At 35.7% G+C, this 13096-nt stretch overlaps 1 protein-coding gene across 5 annotated transcripts in view; it reads left to right on the top strand.

Moving 5' to 3' along the window:
- Window positions 1–13096, top strand: part of PRDM2 (PR/SET domain 2) — a 74666-nt gene that overhangs the window by 12605 nt on the left and 48965 nt on the right. For all 5 annotated transcript variants that reach the window (XM_052791472.1, XM_052791475.1, XM_052791471.1 and 2 more), the window contains 3 exons: window positions 4350–4467; window positions 5745–5848; window positions 9399–9551. In XM_052791472.1, coding sequence (XP_052647432.1) covers window positions 4350–4467; window positions 5745–5848; window positions 9399–9551 — 375 coding nt within the window. The remainder of the gene's footprint in view (window positions 1–4349; window positions 4468–5744; window positions 5849–9398; window positions 9552–13096) is intronic.

The raw sequence follows: 13096 nt of genomic DNA on the forward strand, positions 1-13096 counted from the left end.
TGTGCAGCTGTTAGGGCTTACCAAGGCAGCAATAGAATAACATTGCTATGACTCCAGTTTTATAATTTTTCTCATTGTTACTGTTGAAGCTGGCAGAAGACATGTTGTTGTAACTTAAGGCAGCAAGTCACATTCATAAATGTAGAGAATAATTGCCATACGCCGCACCCCCACAAAGAGTGGGTACTAAGTAGAACAGGTTGAGAAGCTTTATCTGTTTTGCTTTAGAGATAAAAACCTTAAATTTGATAGCATATAGAGATACATTTAAAAATATATTTCCATTAAACTTTCAGCATAACATATTTTATAAGTGCTCAGTGGAAAATGCTCTCAGTATTACTCAGTATATGAAAACTACTATCATATCTCTGCTTTATGGTTATATGTAAAAGCAAGAATCATTTCCAGAAAGTCGGGGTTTACTTGGACAACTGCAGTGTTGCCCAAGTTGTTGTTATTTCTCCGTTTAGCACCTCCTAAAGCTCGTTCAGAGCTTAAGTATAACATCCTGAATATTAGAGTAGTTACTGCCATCACCACCAGTATTCGTTTCTGACCAGAATGATCAAAGTTCGATGTCAGAGGGCAGGTACCTTTTTTCAGGGCTGTTGCATGTGATTCAATACATGCCTATTTCTCACCAAGCACAATTCTTTCATAATGTGGGCAGATTTTATGGGAAACTGTACATGCTTGTAACTTTGAAATTCCGGTCAGTTTTATCAGGAATAGTGTTCTGTTGATTATAATTAGGTAATAAAGAGCTAGTTGTTTAATGACAAGTGTGAGTAGCATTTACTGTTGTGTTACACAAATAATAGTATAAATAATATTATAAGCAGCCTGTTGAACCTTGTAGGCTCTTTAAAATGGAACTAATCACTTTCTAGACATTCATAAATCATTTATTGGCTTTCTGTGGCCTTTCAAACTTTAATATAGAAATACCTTAAAACTTTTTGTATTAATTATAACCTGCTGGCTAAGGATTCTGAGCTGTTGATTTATTTGGAAATTATGATTAGCGTGTAGGAGACTGAAATAACAACTTTAATGACATTATTTAAAACCCTTTATTCTCTCTAAAAGCTGCTTTTAGCTTATTCTATTTGTTGCAGACCAGTAAACTTGACATGCAGATACTTTAATGTCAGTCTTTGGAGTGAAATGGCATGCTTGTAGGTTGTATACAGAGCGGTAGAAAGACAACAATAGACCCAGCAGTAGCTCTGCGAAGTACATTAAAATACAAGCTTCATCATGTCAGCTACTCTACTGTAAGGGTATTATGTGCATTACTAGTCTCCAGTATGTGCAGGGTAGCTTGCCTCTGCCCACCTAACATTGAGTACTGGGTAGTACAGGATATAGCTGTGTTTATGACAGAGTAGATGGTGTATCCCAATTGCATGTTCCAATATATACATTGGAGTAGTTAACCACAACATCCTCGATTCAATAGGTAAAACAACTTCTCATTTTTGTGAACTGTATGTGCTTCTCAGAACTTTGAGTATGTTTTTTTCCTTAAGATTCTGTTTAGTCTTTCTCACAAGTGATACGTTTTCATGTAAGGCAATACCAGAAACTATTTTAGATTGTTTTTTTGAGACTGATTAGATTGAGTATGCCTGGAAGTCATCATTTGAAAAGGGGAAATAAAGAGTTGCTAATATATTTGAAATTATCCTCAATGTGGTAGGTAGGTGATGTTCTGGCTTTGTGCTGTATTTTGAAAGTCATCACTTGCATGTTTCTAGGCAAGTTGTTCCTGTTACTGAAGCTTTACATCATTCTTTCCCTTATGCACAGAGGCATACACAGTTGTTTCGTTTGGAACTTTTATGTGCATGTTTAGGAAATGATTGACAAAATTAAAATGGAAGGTTGCACGAGCAGGTCTGGACCCTCAGACCATAAGTGCTCTGGACCTGGAATTGCCCTTTGTTTTGAATCATAGAATGGTTTGGGTTGGAAGGGACCTTAAAGATCATCTAGTTCCAACACCCTGCCATGAGGAGGGACAGATTTGACTTGTCCTTATACTCTAAGCTGAAATACCAGTTAGCTTTCATTATGAATAATGAACAACTATGAAATAGTACAAAACTAGGGTATACTCAGGAAAATTGCAGTATATCTCAGTTTTCAGTTAAAAGAATTGGAGGATTCTTTAAATAATACATAGAAAATGGAAGATGCTTAGAATTGTGTATTGAGTAAAAATAAATATTTTTAGAACTTAACAACTTTTAGCATTTAATTTCCTACTTATCTATTAATAGACATGCCGTTAATAGTTAATTTTTTTTTTCCTTGCTGTTGGTTACTGTTACTTTTTATGGACAGATATTTATGTTAAGTCAAGCAGAAAATGAAACGGATGGTTGATAAAACATAAATGTTTTTCTGGTCATCCTTTTCATTAATGCTGTCAGTTATAATAAAGATAAGCTACCTGCCACACCTCTGAAGCGGATCCAATCAAGCCTACATGATTTTACTAACCTTTACTAAAATTTACTTGCTGAGGGTCATAATGGAGAAACTGCTTTGCTGGCTCAAACAGGTTTATTTGATCCACATTTGTTCTACATTTTGAAATGGAATTTGCAGAAGATGAGTGTCTAGGTGTTAAGAAAAGATAATGGAATGCAGTTGCTGATGCTTTAGTGCAGAATCAACCTGCATTACACTTCTATTTTGAGGGACTTTTACTGTTATATTCTTTGTAGGAAACCCAGGATTTTAAAAAACTGTCAATAGCATGGTTATGAAGTAAAATGGAAAAAAACCTCCTTCCTGTGATCTGGCTGTTTTGCTGCATACTGTTTTAATCAAATAAGTGTATTTTAGCATGGCAGTTCACTTGCCTCTTGTTACTTTAATTGCCAGTAACATGTTTCAACAGTGTAATTTGGACAAATGATGTGTGTGTCCTGAAACGCATCTAACAACATCTCTGATCTTCTGACTATTCAGTATTCAAAAAGTACGCAGCTTACAAAGATTTCTACTAAAAGCAACATGTGTTGCTCTTAAATATACTAGTCTTTCAGAAGCAGTCAGAAACATTTTCTAGCAGAAGAGATCGTATTTAAGATCTAATGTACAGCTGAAACTTAAAATAATGAAAACTTTTTGTGGCTTATTTTCAGAAAAGATTAGGACTGAACGTTAGATTAGGTCTGTTGTAGCTGTCTGTAATTTAAAGGGAAAATTAATCTATCTCCTTTACTTTTTTAATTGAGTTAGACTTCCCAGACAGGTTATGTAAGAGCTAGAAAGTTTTCCTGCTACATACTTTTTTGAAAAATTTGAGTTGTCGATTTTAAAAATAGAATTAAACATATTGTTTACAAAAACGTTGTGTAATCAGAGTAATTCTAGTGCTTCGATAGAGTGTTAAAGGAACTGGAGATTTTTATAGTGATAACTCATAGATACTAAAACTTTAGGACTGTTTCTACGAACACTTATGTGATACTTTTTTGAGGAAGCCTCAGCATAATAGACTAGGCAGGTAGATCAACTTTACAATGATTTTATCTGAAATTTGGAAGAACTTTAATCAGAAACAGCACAAAGGAATGTTGTCTCAACATAATGTAGCATGTAACAATGCTATTACTGACCTAATTACTTGTTAAATGTAGTTTCTCATGGCATAACCGATCAGTAAAAATAATGCAACTGAAAACTGTTCCATGGATGAGTTTTAGATTACCATATTAATGAGTGGTTTCAAAGACTTAACACTAAGCCTGAACACATATGGAAGTATATTCTGAAAAATATGGATTTCTGTTCATTCATCTTTAGGTATAATATAGTAGTGCTGTCAGGTAAGTCATATTCAGACAGGAAACATAAAAATACCTTTAGCTCTATTCTCCAAGTAACTTAAGGGAGATGAATTTGTTTTTAAGGAGAGGCCAAGGAAAATGAATGAAATGGCAAATGGCCTAAGAGATACATGAAAACCCTTTCAGATTTACTCACTGTATACTGCTTGTAATCAAAACACTTCCATTAACTAAAGCAAAAGAATATTTACAGCAACTTTAGTTACCAGTGTTTTATGTATATCTCTAATGTGGTCTTGGAACTCTGCATTAAAGCATATACAAGTGTAGTGAAAATAATAATGAAAACTTGAATGTTTTGATAAAAAGATACTTCTACATTAGCATGTTGATGGAGGGGACCCTAGCTGAAATGGCAGCTTGGAAATTTTACTTTAATTTCAAGTCAGGAGTTTTTGTAGCTCATATGGGTGGATCATCTGTTGTGCTATTGTTTTTATCTGTTAATGGTTGTGGCCCTTCTGGCTTTTTGACTTGTAGAACACAACTGAATCAACTGTCACTGTGGAGACCTTAGATGATGTACCTGAGCATGTGCTTAGGGGGCTTCCTGAGGACGTGAGGCTCTTCCCATCTGCTGTTGACAAGACACGTCTCGGTGAGTGCTACAACTGTGAAAAGAGAATTAAGATTTTTACGCTAGCTCATATAAATTACAGTTGCTGTGAAAGTTTCGTGCCCTCCTGTGCTGAGTAGAGATCACGTCTGGTGGATTTATCTGAAATAATTTCTCTTGGAAAGAGTGGACAGCTTCTAAGTTTCTCCAGCGTCCCAAGATGATGTTCCTAGAGCACCAGAATTGGGGTCAAAGGTGGACCAAAATGCAAATAGATTAGGTTATGAAAATACGGACAAGTTACTTCACTGGCGCATTTTCACCTATAGCACTTTCTTACCAGTTTTGAGTTTTGCAACTATCTTACTGTTGTCTCTCTTTAGAATGCTGCATCTCACTGTCCAATCAATATAAAAAGTTTGTAAGAACAGATTCAGTGCAGACGTGAAAGCTGCTTTATGGAGTAAAGTGTTGTTTCTGTAATATGTCCAGAATGCTTGGCTGCTTTTTTAACAGAGTTTAACATGGGAGAACTTTGGTGGAAGTCAGAATTGCAGACTGGATGCTTGATGTCGAAAGCTGGTAGTTTGAGGAATAAGCCTGACAATAGATGCATTACTGTTAGTAACAGCCTTGGAGCAAGGTTAATCTTTTCTAGTATGAAGCTGATCTAGCATGGTCTGAATGAGAATGTTATGTTTAATTAGCAATTATTTGTCAATCTGTTCTTAGTTTTTGTGCTGTAAAATGTGAAATGCAGCTGTCCATTTTCAGTTCGGTTAAATCTTGTCAATTAATTTGTGGGCAGATGCACATATTTTAACCAGTCCTAAATGTTTTTTCCTTCAAAATATACTATTGATTAGTTTCACAACTTTTGTGAGGGCTTCATTTGCCTGGCATTGTTTCAGAGAAAGCAAGTAGGATTTTTGTTTTAATAACATGTTCACTCAGCGAAACAGCTGAAATCTGGGACTTTACAATGTAAAACCTGTAATGCTTTTATGGTATTTTGAATATCACCTGGAGTACAAGAAAAATCGAGGTTGTTTTTTGTCTTCAGAGCTACAGTAGCCTGTGAGCAAAGAATGAAACCAGGTAAATGCTTAAACGTTTCATGATTGTAGTGAGTTTTGGGGAGAAGATTGCTTGAATTCATTTTAGTAAACTTCAATTTCCTTATTGTGATCTTAATATTGTAGAATGCTCCCCAGTCTGAGACAGACACATGTAATGATCTTAAGAAATAAGAATTGTGAGTAGAAGGTTTGCTTGAGATAAGTTAGATTAGTTTTAACTACTGATATGTGTCTCTTCAGGTGTCTGGGCAACAAAATCAATTTTAAAAGGCAAGAAGTTTGGACCATTTGTTGGTGACAAGAAAAAAAGATCTCAAGTTAAGAGCAATGTATACATGTGGGAGGTAAGAAACAGCTTGTAAATGGAAAAAGATGTCTGTCACTAGGTCAATATTTTGTATTTAGCCTTTAATTTTTCCAGAGAATGTAAAAACAGACATGATGGGAAATAATTGCCATCTATCTATGTCTACAATTACAAACAGTTATTTATAGACACTTGGATTGAGCAACCATTTTGAATTACAAAGCTTTAAACTATTGGCATTGTTTGAAATTGCTGTATTAATTTTCTTTCATACTGTCTCTGGATCGCACCTCCTCCTAGGAGTCTATTGCTGATAAAGCTTTGCTATGTCGGCTTGAACCCTAACTGATATTCTTTCTGGAACTGAGTACTGTCAACTGCTTATGAAATTAGGAGGCTATGGAATGTCTTAAGGAAGCCACAGCACTCCTCATTTAGCTCTTTGAAAGCCAGCTTTGTTATGGGAATTGGGTTTGCTTTTGGAGTTTTTATAGAAGTTCTCAACTGTTGCAGTATTTCTTGTGCTGCTTGTGTTTGGGCTTGCCTTAAAGCAAATGCTGTCTGGACAGCTGGATAGCTCTTTAAGCTCCACTGATAGTCATAAGACCTTGGATATTATGTAGATTTCAAAATGTAGGTGCCTTAATCTGGAGTTGAATCCCATCTGCGGTGTCTTTAAGGCAGTTCATAACTACTTCCGAAGACTTCTTCAGTCTTTCTGAAGACATATACAGCAAATGGCTTTAGCAAAGTGAATGGTTAAGGAGGGGCAGGGATGGAGGAACTGTGGCATAGCATGTTCTGGATCAGAACTTGCTAGTTTACAGATTTTTAGGCTAAAGATACTGATAGTAGTCATCCTGGCCTCTGGCCTGCAAAAATGGAGCTGCATAAAACACTGGATACACATGCAAAACTTAAGGTTAATCCCTATCAGAGGAATTGGTCTAGAACAATTTCCCATAAATGCAAATTCATATTAGGAAAGTAATAAAGTGTTCAAGTATAGTGTTTGTTGCATTGAGCTAATATTATCACAAACTCCACTGCATAAGGTATCTCCAATTTTGATCTGGTACAAGAACACTTAATGAGATTGAATCAGTCAAGTAAATTATTGACCTTGCAATTGTTTTTCTCGGTGCTGGATTTTGAATGTTCTCAGTGGATATGTCTTAATATTTTTTAAATTTGTGTTGAGAAATGATAGTTGCAAACAAGCTGTTACGAAGTTTCATAGTTTGCAATCCAGGCGATAATGGGTACCCTTGCTAGATTTGAAAGTAATTGTGTGTTGCTTTAATATTGATTTTGGAATTAGAAAAAAGCAGTTAAAATGAGACCGCAACAGTTGGCCCCATATGCTGATACCTGAAACTGCTCCAGAATCTTAACTGTTAGAAAATACAGTTTGTAAAAGGGTGGTGGTGTGTGGGAGTAGTTAGGTTATGGACCTCCAACTAGGAGAACAACCTTTTCCGCAAGAATCCCATTTGTTTCTTTAGTGAAGTTAATCTGAAGAAAAAGCAAGGCTTCTAAAAGCTGGCATCTCCAGTAAATTTTAATAATCTTGAACTGTCATGCTAGAGGATCATTCTGAAAAATGAGAGTTTTGCGTGTCAGTGTATGCTTGCCATGTCTGAGGAGAGAAATAGCGACTTGAACACATTTTCATTTTCTGTTGGAGAAAAGCCACGGATAGGAAAATGACGGCAAGTGACTGAAAACTGAGCGAAATGCTGTCTGCCGATTCAGAATGACTGGCACAACTGTGCCGAATGATCTTTATTGTGATTCACAGGAATCACTTAAAGTCACAATGTTATATAGAGGAGTTGGAGCTATTTCCTTTCTCACAGTGCATGAGGCTTTTAAACAATATTCTGTAAATTAGAAGTTTTAACTGAAAAGTAATAAAGTATTTTGTTTTGTGCAAAAAACGTAATATTAAGTAATATAAAAACATAATAAATTAATATATTAAAAAAGTAATCAAGTATAATGTTTTGCCATATATTCCATACCTGCTAACTCTTCCACAGCATTGTTTGGCTCTTTGCTTCCATTTTAACCAAAAGGATTGCTTTTTACAGTCTTGGTCTGTGAAGCTGTTTATGCTTTCATATTGCAAGGGCTGGGTGTGCTGATGAACGTTCTTTCAAAAGTCAGCTGATGAAATCCATGCTGGAATAGTTTAAGTAAGGAGGATGTTTTCTGTTTGCTTGGAAAGAAACTAAGATGATTTTGGTATATTTATTGAAACTTTACCTTTATGGATAAAATTCTATTTTATTAAACCAACAGTATATCAACACAAAAGAAATAAAATGTATTAAATGGTTCTTGTTTTAAGCTGTTGTAGAAATGTATTTGAAATTGAAAATGTAAAACAGTTTGAAAAGACTTAGAATTACTTGTAAAGTACGTATCAGAAACAATAAAAAACTACAATATTGTGTGACAGGATGGGAAAGTTATGGTGAAACTGCAATTCTAGTTTGTTCCTTATCTGCAGTGGTGCTCAGTGAATGTTGCAGGAGGTAATGAGCTAGGGAGGCTGGGCTTTGAAAAGAGCTCTTCCAGGCAGAGACTGATATTTATAGACTTGACCAAAAGGAAAAAAGCAAATAATAAGATATAATTAAATTGCATGTATTTTTTTTTTTTTTTTTTAATAAAAATCTGTGAGCTGCCCAGTACTTCTGAGACATTGTGTACCTGTTAGTATGCCTGTGTTCTGAGACAAAGCAATGGGAGAGTGATAGTTCCGGTTGCTGAACAGTGGTGTGTTCTTTGGTTTGGAAAAAGATGTATAGCATCCACAGATAGCTCTTCTTATAGGCATCTAACTTGGATTATAGTAAGAAGAGTGGGAGATGCGTAACATGTCTTGAAAGAGAAGCAGAGTTGCCTGTCATCAGAAAATACTGAAGATGTCAGTAACCTTGCTTTATTGCAAGCTGTCTTGAAATGTAAAACAGGAGTAGGTGTTAAAAATTTTTCTCCAAGAACAGAAACCAAAGAATTTACCCAGGATCTTGGAACATGCAGAAGTTTATTGACATGGTCAATTTTTAAGGTGATCGCAAGATTACTGAAAGGTTAAGATTTTCTTTAACAGCCTGAAAAAAAGATTAAATATAAATTATGCTTTCCCTTTCTAAATAAAGCAAATGCTTCTAACTTCTACGTAGTTACTTTTCCCAATTCATCAGATAGTAAAAATAAAGCTCTATTGCCTTTATACCTTAAAATCAGTCATTTTACTAAATGCAAAATCTAGACAATAATTTCAGGCTTGCCAAACTGAAAAGTATTTTGGCTTTTGAGCCCAAAACCTTCAGAGAAGGGCTTGCAGGCCAAAAGTTACTTTTTTTTCCAGTTGTACCAGTTCCATTAAAAAGACTGCGGAAGACCAGCGATACTCCCCGAGTACAACCCCTACCTCTGCTCATATCCTTTGCGTTATCTCTGTCCTGAGATGATAACTACTACGTTGTATAGCTTTAAAATGTGTAGTGTTTTGGTGCAAGTACACTTCGGTGTTAACAGTTGTCCACTTGCTTAATGCCATTTTTGTCTCATAGGTGTATTACCCAAACTTAGGATGGATGTGTGTTGATGCAACTGATCCAGAGAAAGGGAACTGGCTACGGTATATAAACTGGGCACGTTCAGGAAAGGAGCAAAATCTTTTTCCTCTGGAGATCAACAGGACCATATACTACAAAAGTTTAAAGGTATCAGTGTCTGAAGAATCGGTTACTGGTCTGTTACCTTTTATTATTAATACTTTCTTTCCCCCTTTATTCAAATCCAATTTTTTGCTATTTGTATTAAAAATGTTTTGAAACATTTTATGAAATATAATTAAAATGCTGCAAATGCTACATTGCATTGGTCTAAATTCTTCTGTGCCAATACAGTTAACATTAAGATCTACTGTTAAAATGTAGGATATGTATGAACACTTAAATCTATCTTGTTGGTTAATAATTTGCTGTAGCGCCAAATTTGATACAAACTAGAATGCAGAACTATAGCAGATTACATAAAATAAATGCTTTTCTATTTCTGTAGATACTGAGACACTTCCTACTGAGGATTTTTTGCAGAAATTGGTTATTTTTATGGTCTTTGCATCGTATGACAAAGATTGGTTGTCAAGACACTTTTATAGGTAGCTTCATGAAACAAGTTTTCCTGGTTTTATACCATTCCGATTTTATTCAGGGAGTGGGGGGCAGGAAAAAGGGTGTAATTCTGGGGCATTGTATCTCCCAAACCAAGAAAAAAATGGTTTAACTATAAGTAGTGGTAGAGTATGTTAGTGTTAGAATATTGTGGCTACAAAGTATTATTTGAACCTCTGATCAAGAACCTACTAGCAGTGAGTATATATATAGCTTGACTTAGTTTTTATTTAAAATGCTTTTGTGGTTTCTCGGTATATGCAGCCTTGCTGTTATGCTGTTGCTTGCTCTTACATTTCCTTGTAGGGCCGACAACATCTGTAAGTAACTGATCTTCACTTAATAAAAGAATGAGTTGATACCATGCAGTTTTGAAGTTTATAGGGCAGTATAGCAATATGTAAAACTGTTATATTTTAGGTCACTCAAACTAGATTGAAAAAACCCAAACTTCTAAACATTTTCTGAACTTTCTAATAGCTTTGAGATAGCATTCAAGTAGAGGTTTGCTATTGCCAGCCAGACTATTGACTTCTCTTCAGTGTTTATTCACTGAGGGCAAGCTCCCAATGTGCACCTGTAGCCAGCTTAGTTTTCTCTAGACACTTTATCTTGGGTTGCCTCTGCCTTTGCCCATAGTTACATTAGTTCATTAATGTAAGTGTGCTTTTGGAGTCACTTTGACATTTTAAATTTCTTTCTCATGGAATCTTTTCTGCAGAGGTTTTAGTCCTGATAAAGACAAGCATTCACATATTTCAAATTTGGTTTCTGATGGATAATATAGTACTTTGGAAAATAATTGTACCGCTAAAAGAGTCTGAGCACTGCTAACGGAATAACAGATACCTTGCCTCAGCATTTGAAATATCTTTTTGTTCCTTTGACTGTCTTCTCTTGCGACCTGATGAATTTTATCCTAGTAGGTCTTGCCAACAAGATCATGCTGCCAAGCAGCTCTTTCTGAAGACTGTTAGAGCAACCTATAAAGATCAGTTTTATTGGTTTTAAAAACTGTCTGGGTTTTGTTGCAGTGTGAGATTTTGAATTTGGGTTGCGAAGGGGTTCTTCAAAGAGCTGTCTTCAGCAGGCTTTATTTGCCCCTGCAGCAGCCACTTAGATATGTGTGTGCTGTGCCTTTCCCTGTGTGCTGTGGGATTGTTTATTAGCTTCAGTTCAGTGTTGGCAATACCAGTCCCAGTCAAGCTTCTGGAAATTCATATTGGTGTCTGCACTGTATGCTAGTTGGAGGGAGTGTTACATCAGAAATGGCATTACCTCCAGGCTGCCTCTGCGCAGAGGCTTGCTGCTGTACCTCTTCGAGGCCAGCGTAGAAGCAGCAGCTCTGAGTAGTCTTGGGCTTGGATGTCGCACAAAGTGGGGTGCTGGGACCTGAGCTGGTATAGAACCACGGAGTTGTTTCTGCCCTGTAGACTTAGTTCCAGGAACACAGTGCGGACATGCTCAAACTAGTTCTGCATGAGCTAGGTTGGGATGGCTTGTATTAATAATCCCAGCTTCACACTGCTCAAAAGTAACCAAACTGTTTCCAGGACCAAGTTAGTCCAAGCAGCATTGCAATCATGTGCTCCTGCTGTTCCTTGATTGTCACTACATCTAAGACAGAGGTAACTTGGAAGGCAGTTTAAGAAGTGGCTGTAGAAATGTCCGAGTTGCTTCACTTTGCAAAACTAGGTTATCATGTAAAGTTTAACTTTGCTCCATATTGGGGAAAAAAGCTCACAAATCTGTAATAATGAATGTTGTTAAAAGTGCATATTGATATTCTAATTATTTTTGAACCATCTATTTCAATATATTTTATTCTCTTCTCCCACCTTTTGGAGAAGTGATACGTAAGGAAAATTCTGATCTTGCTGATCTGTGATGATTTTTGAAGTGAAAGCTTGACATGACATTGGACAGTTTTCACTACCATTAAACATTCAGCATTCAGTCAGCATACTGATAAATCAGGTCAAGATTTAGAAAGTCACATTTTGTGGTTTTTAATTGCACAAGTGGACTATTCTTGTAGTTTAATAGGAATATTTTAACTACAATATTCTGTTTAATTTTTTATCCATTCCAAGAATATGAAAACCGAAGGAAGTCATTAAGAAAGCTTGTTTTGTCTAGTGTTTTGTAAACTTATTTTTCATTATTTAAAGTGACAAATTTATAGTTACTATGCTTTTTAAATAAAGTTAGTGTGAAGAAATTGGAAGTTAAGCTGCAAGTGACTGACAGTGTAGGAGAAGTATAATGTAGAGGAGGAGATTTTGAATGTGTGGTCTCAAGAGCAAGTTACTACATTAAAGCATTTGAATACTGTCTGTTGTATCAGTTTTTACTATCCTATACCTTAGAAACTGCAGGGAAGATTCATACCTTGGGAAAAAAATTGTGCTGCTTTCTCCTTTCTTTACAAAATACGGTTGCTTATACGTCTGCTTTTTATTTAAAGTTTGTTTTTGTCTCACCTGTATCAGAGATGATGATGTTCTTGTAGAGTCCGTATCAGTCTTAGATTCACATCACACCTTACTGATAACTGAGACAAAAGAAAGCATGTAATAAATAATCTTACACGTCCTTCTCTTTCTGCATATAATGTGTTATGGTGTATATACACTGCCATTTCAAAACTATTGTACATTTACCAGTCAGGTAGGTACACATGGTTCCTTCCTGGTCTTTATGATAATTCATAAATTTAGGGGAATTTCATTTGGTGATAAATAAAGAGCACAGTTTTTATTTACCCCCAAAGGAGAATTAGAGTGGCTTGTATGTCATTTTGTTCTGCTTGACCTCAAAGCATTTAAAATATTGTCATAGGTATTTATTTTTTTCCCAAGGTTTTCTTCAGCTTTTTGTGGGTTTCTAATTTGTTAGTTAAACAGGCTGATTTCCAAGTTTCATTGCTAAGATAAGCAAAGTCCAAATTTGCTTGGTGTAAAAGAACCTCAAAACTGCACAGAGCTTTAACTTCCCTGTTCTCTGCTGTAAATGAATAGGAGTAGGATAGAACTTTTAAGTGAGTACAAGCGAATATTCTTCTCTTCCATCTTCTCTTTATCTTTACTGAA

The sequence above is a fragment of the Harpia harpyja genome, chromosome 7 (assembly GCF_026419915.1).
Source record: "Harpia harpyja isolate bHarHar1 chromosome 7, bHarHar1 primary haplotype, whole genome shotgun sequence".
Taxonomy (NCBI): Eukaryota; Metazoa; Chordata; class Aves; order Accipitriformes; family Accipitridae; genus Harpia; species Harpia harpyja.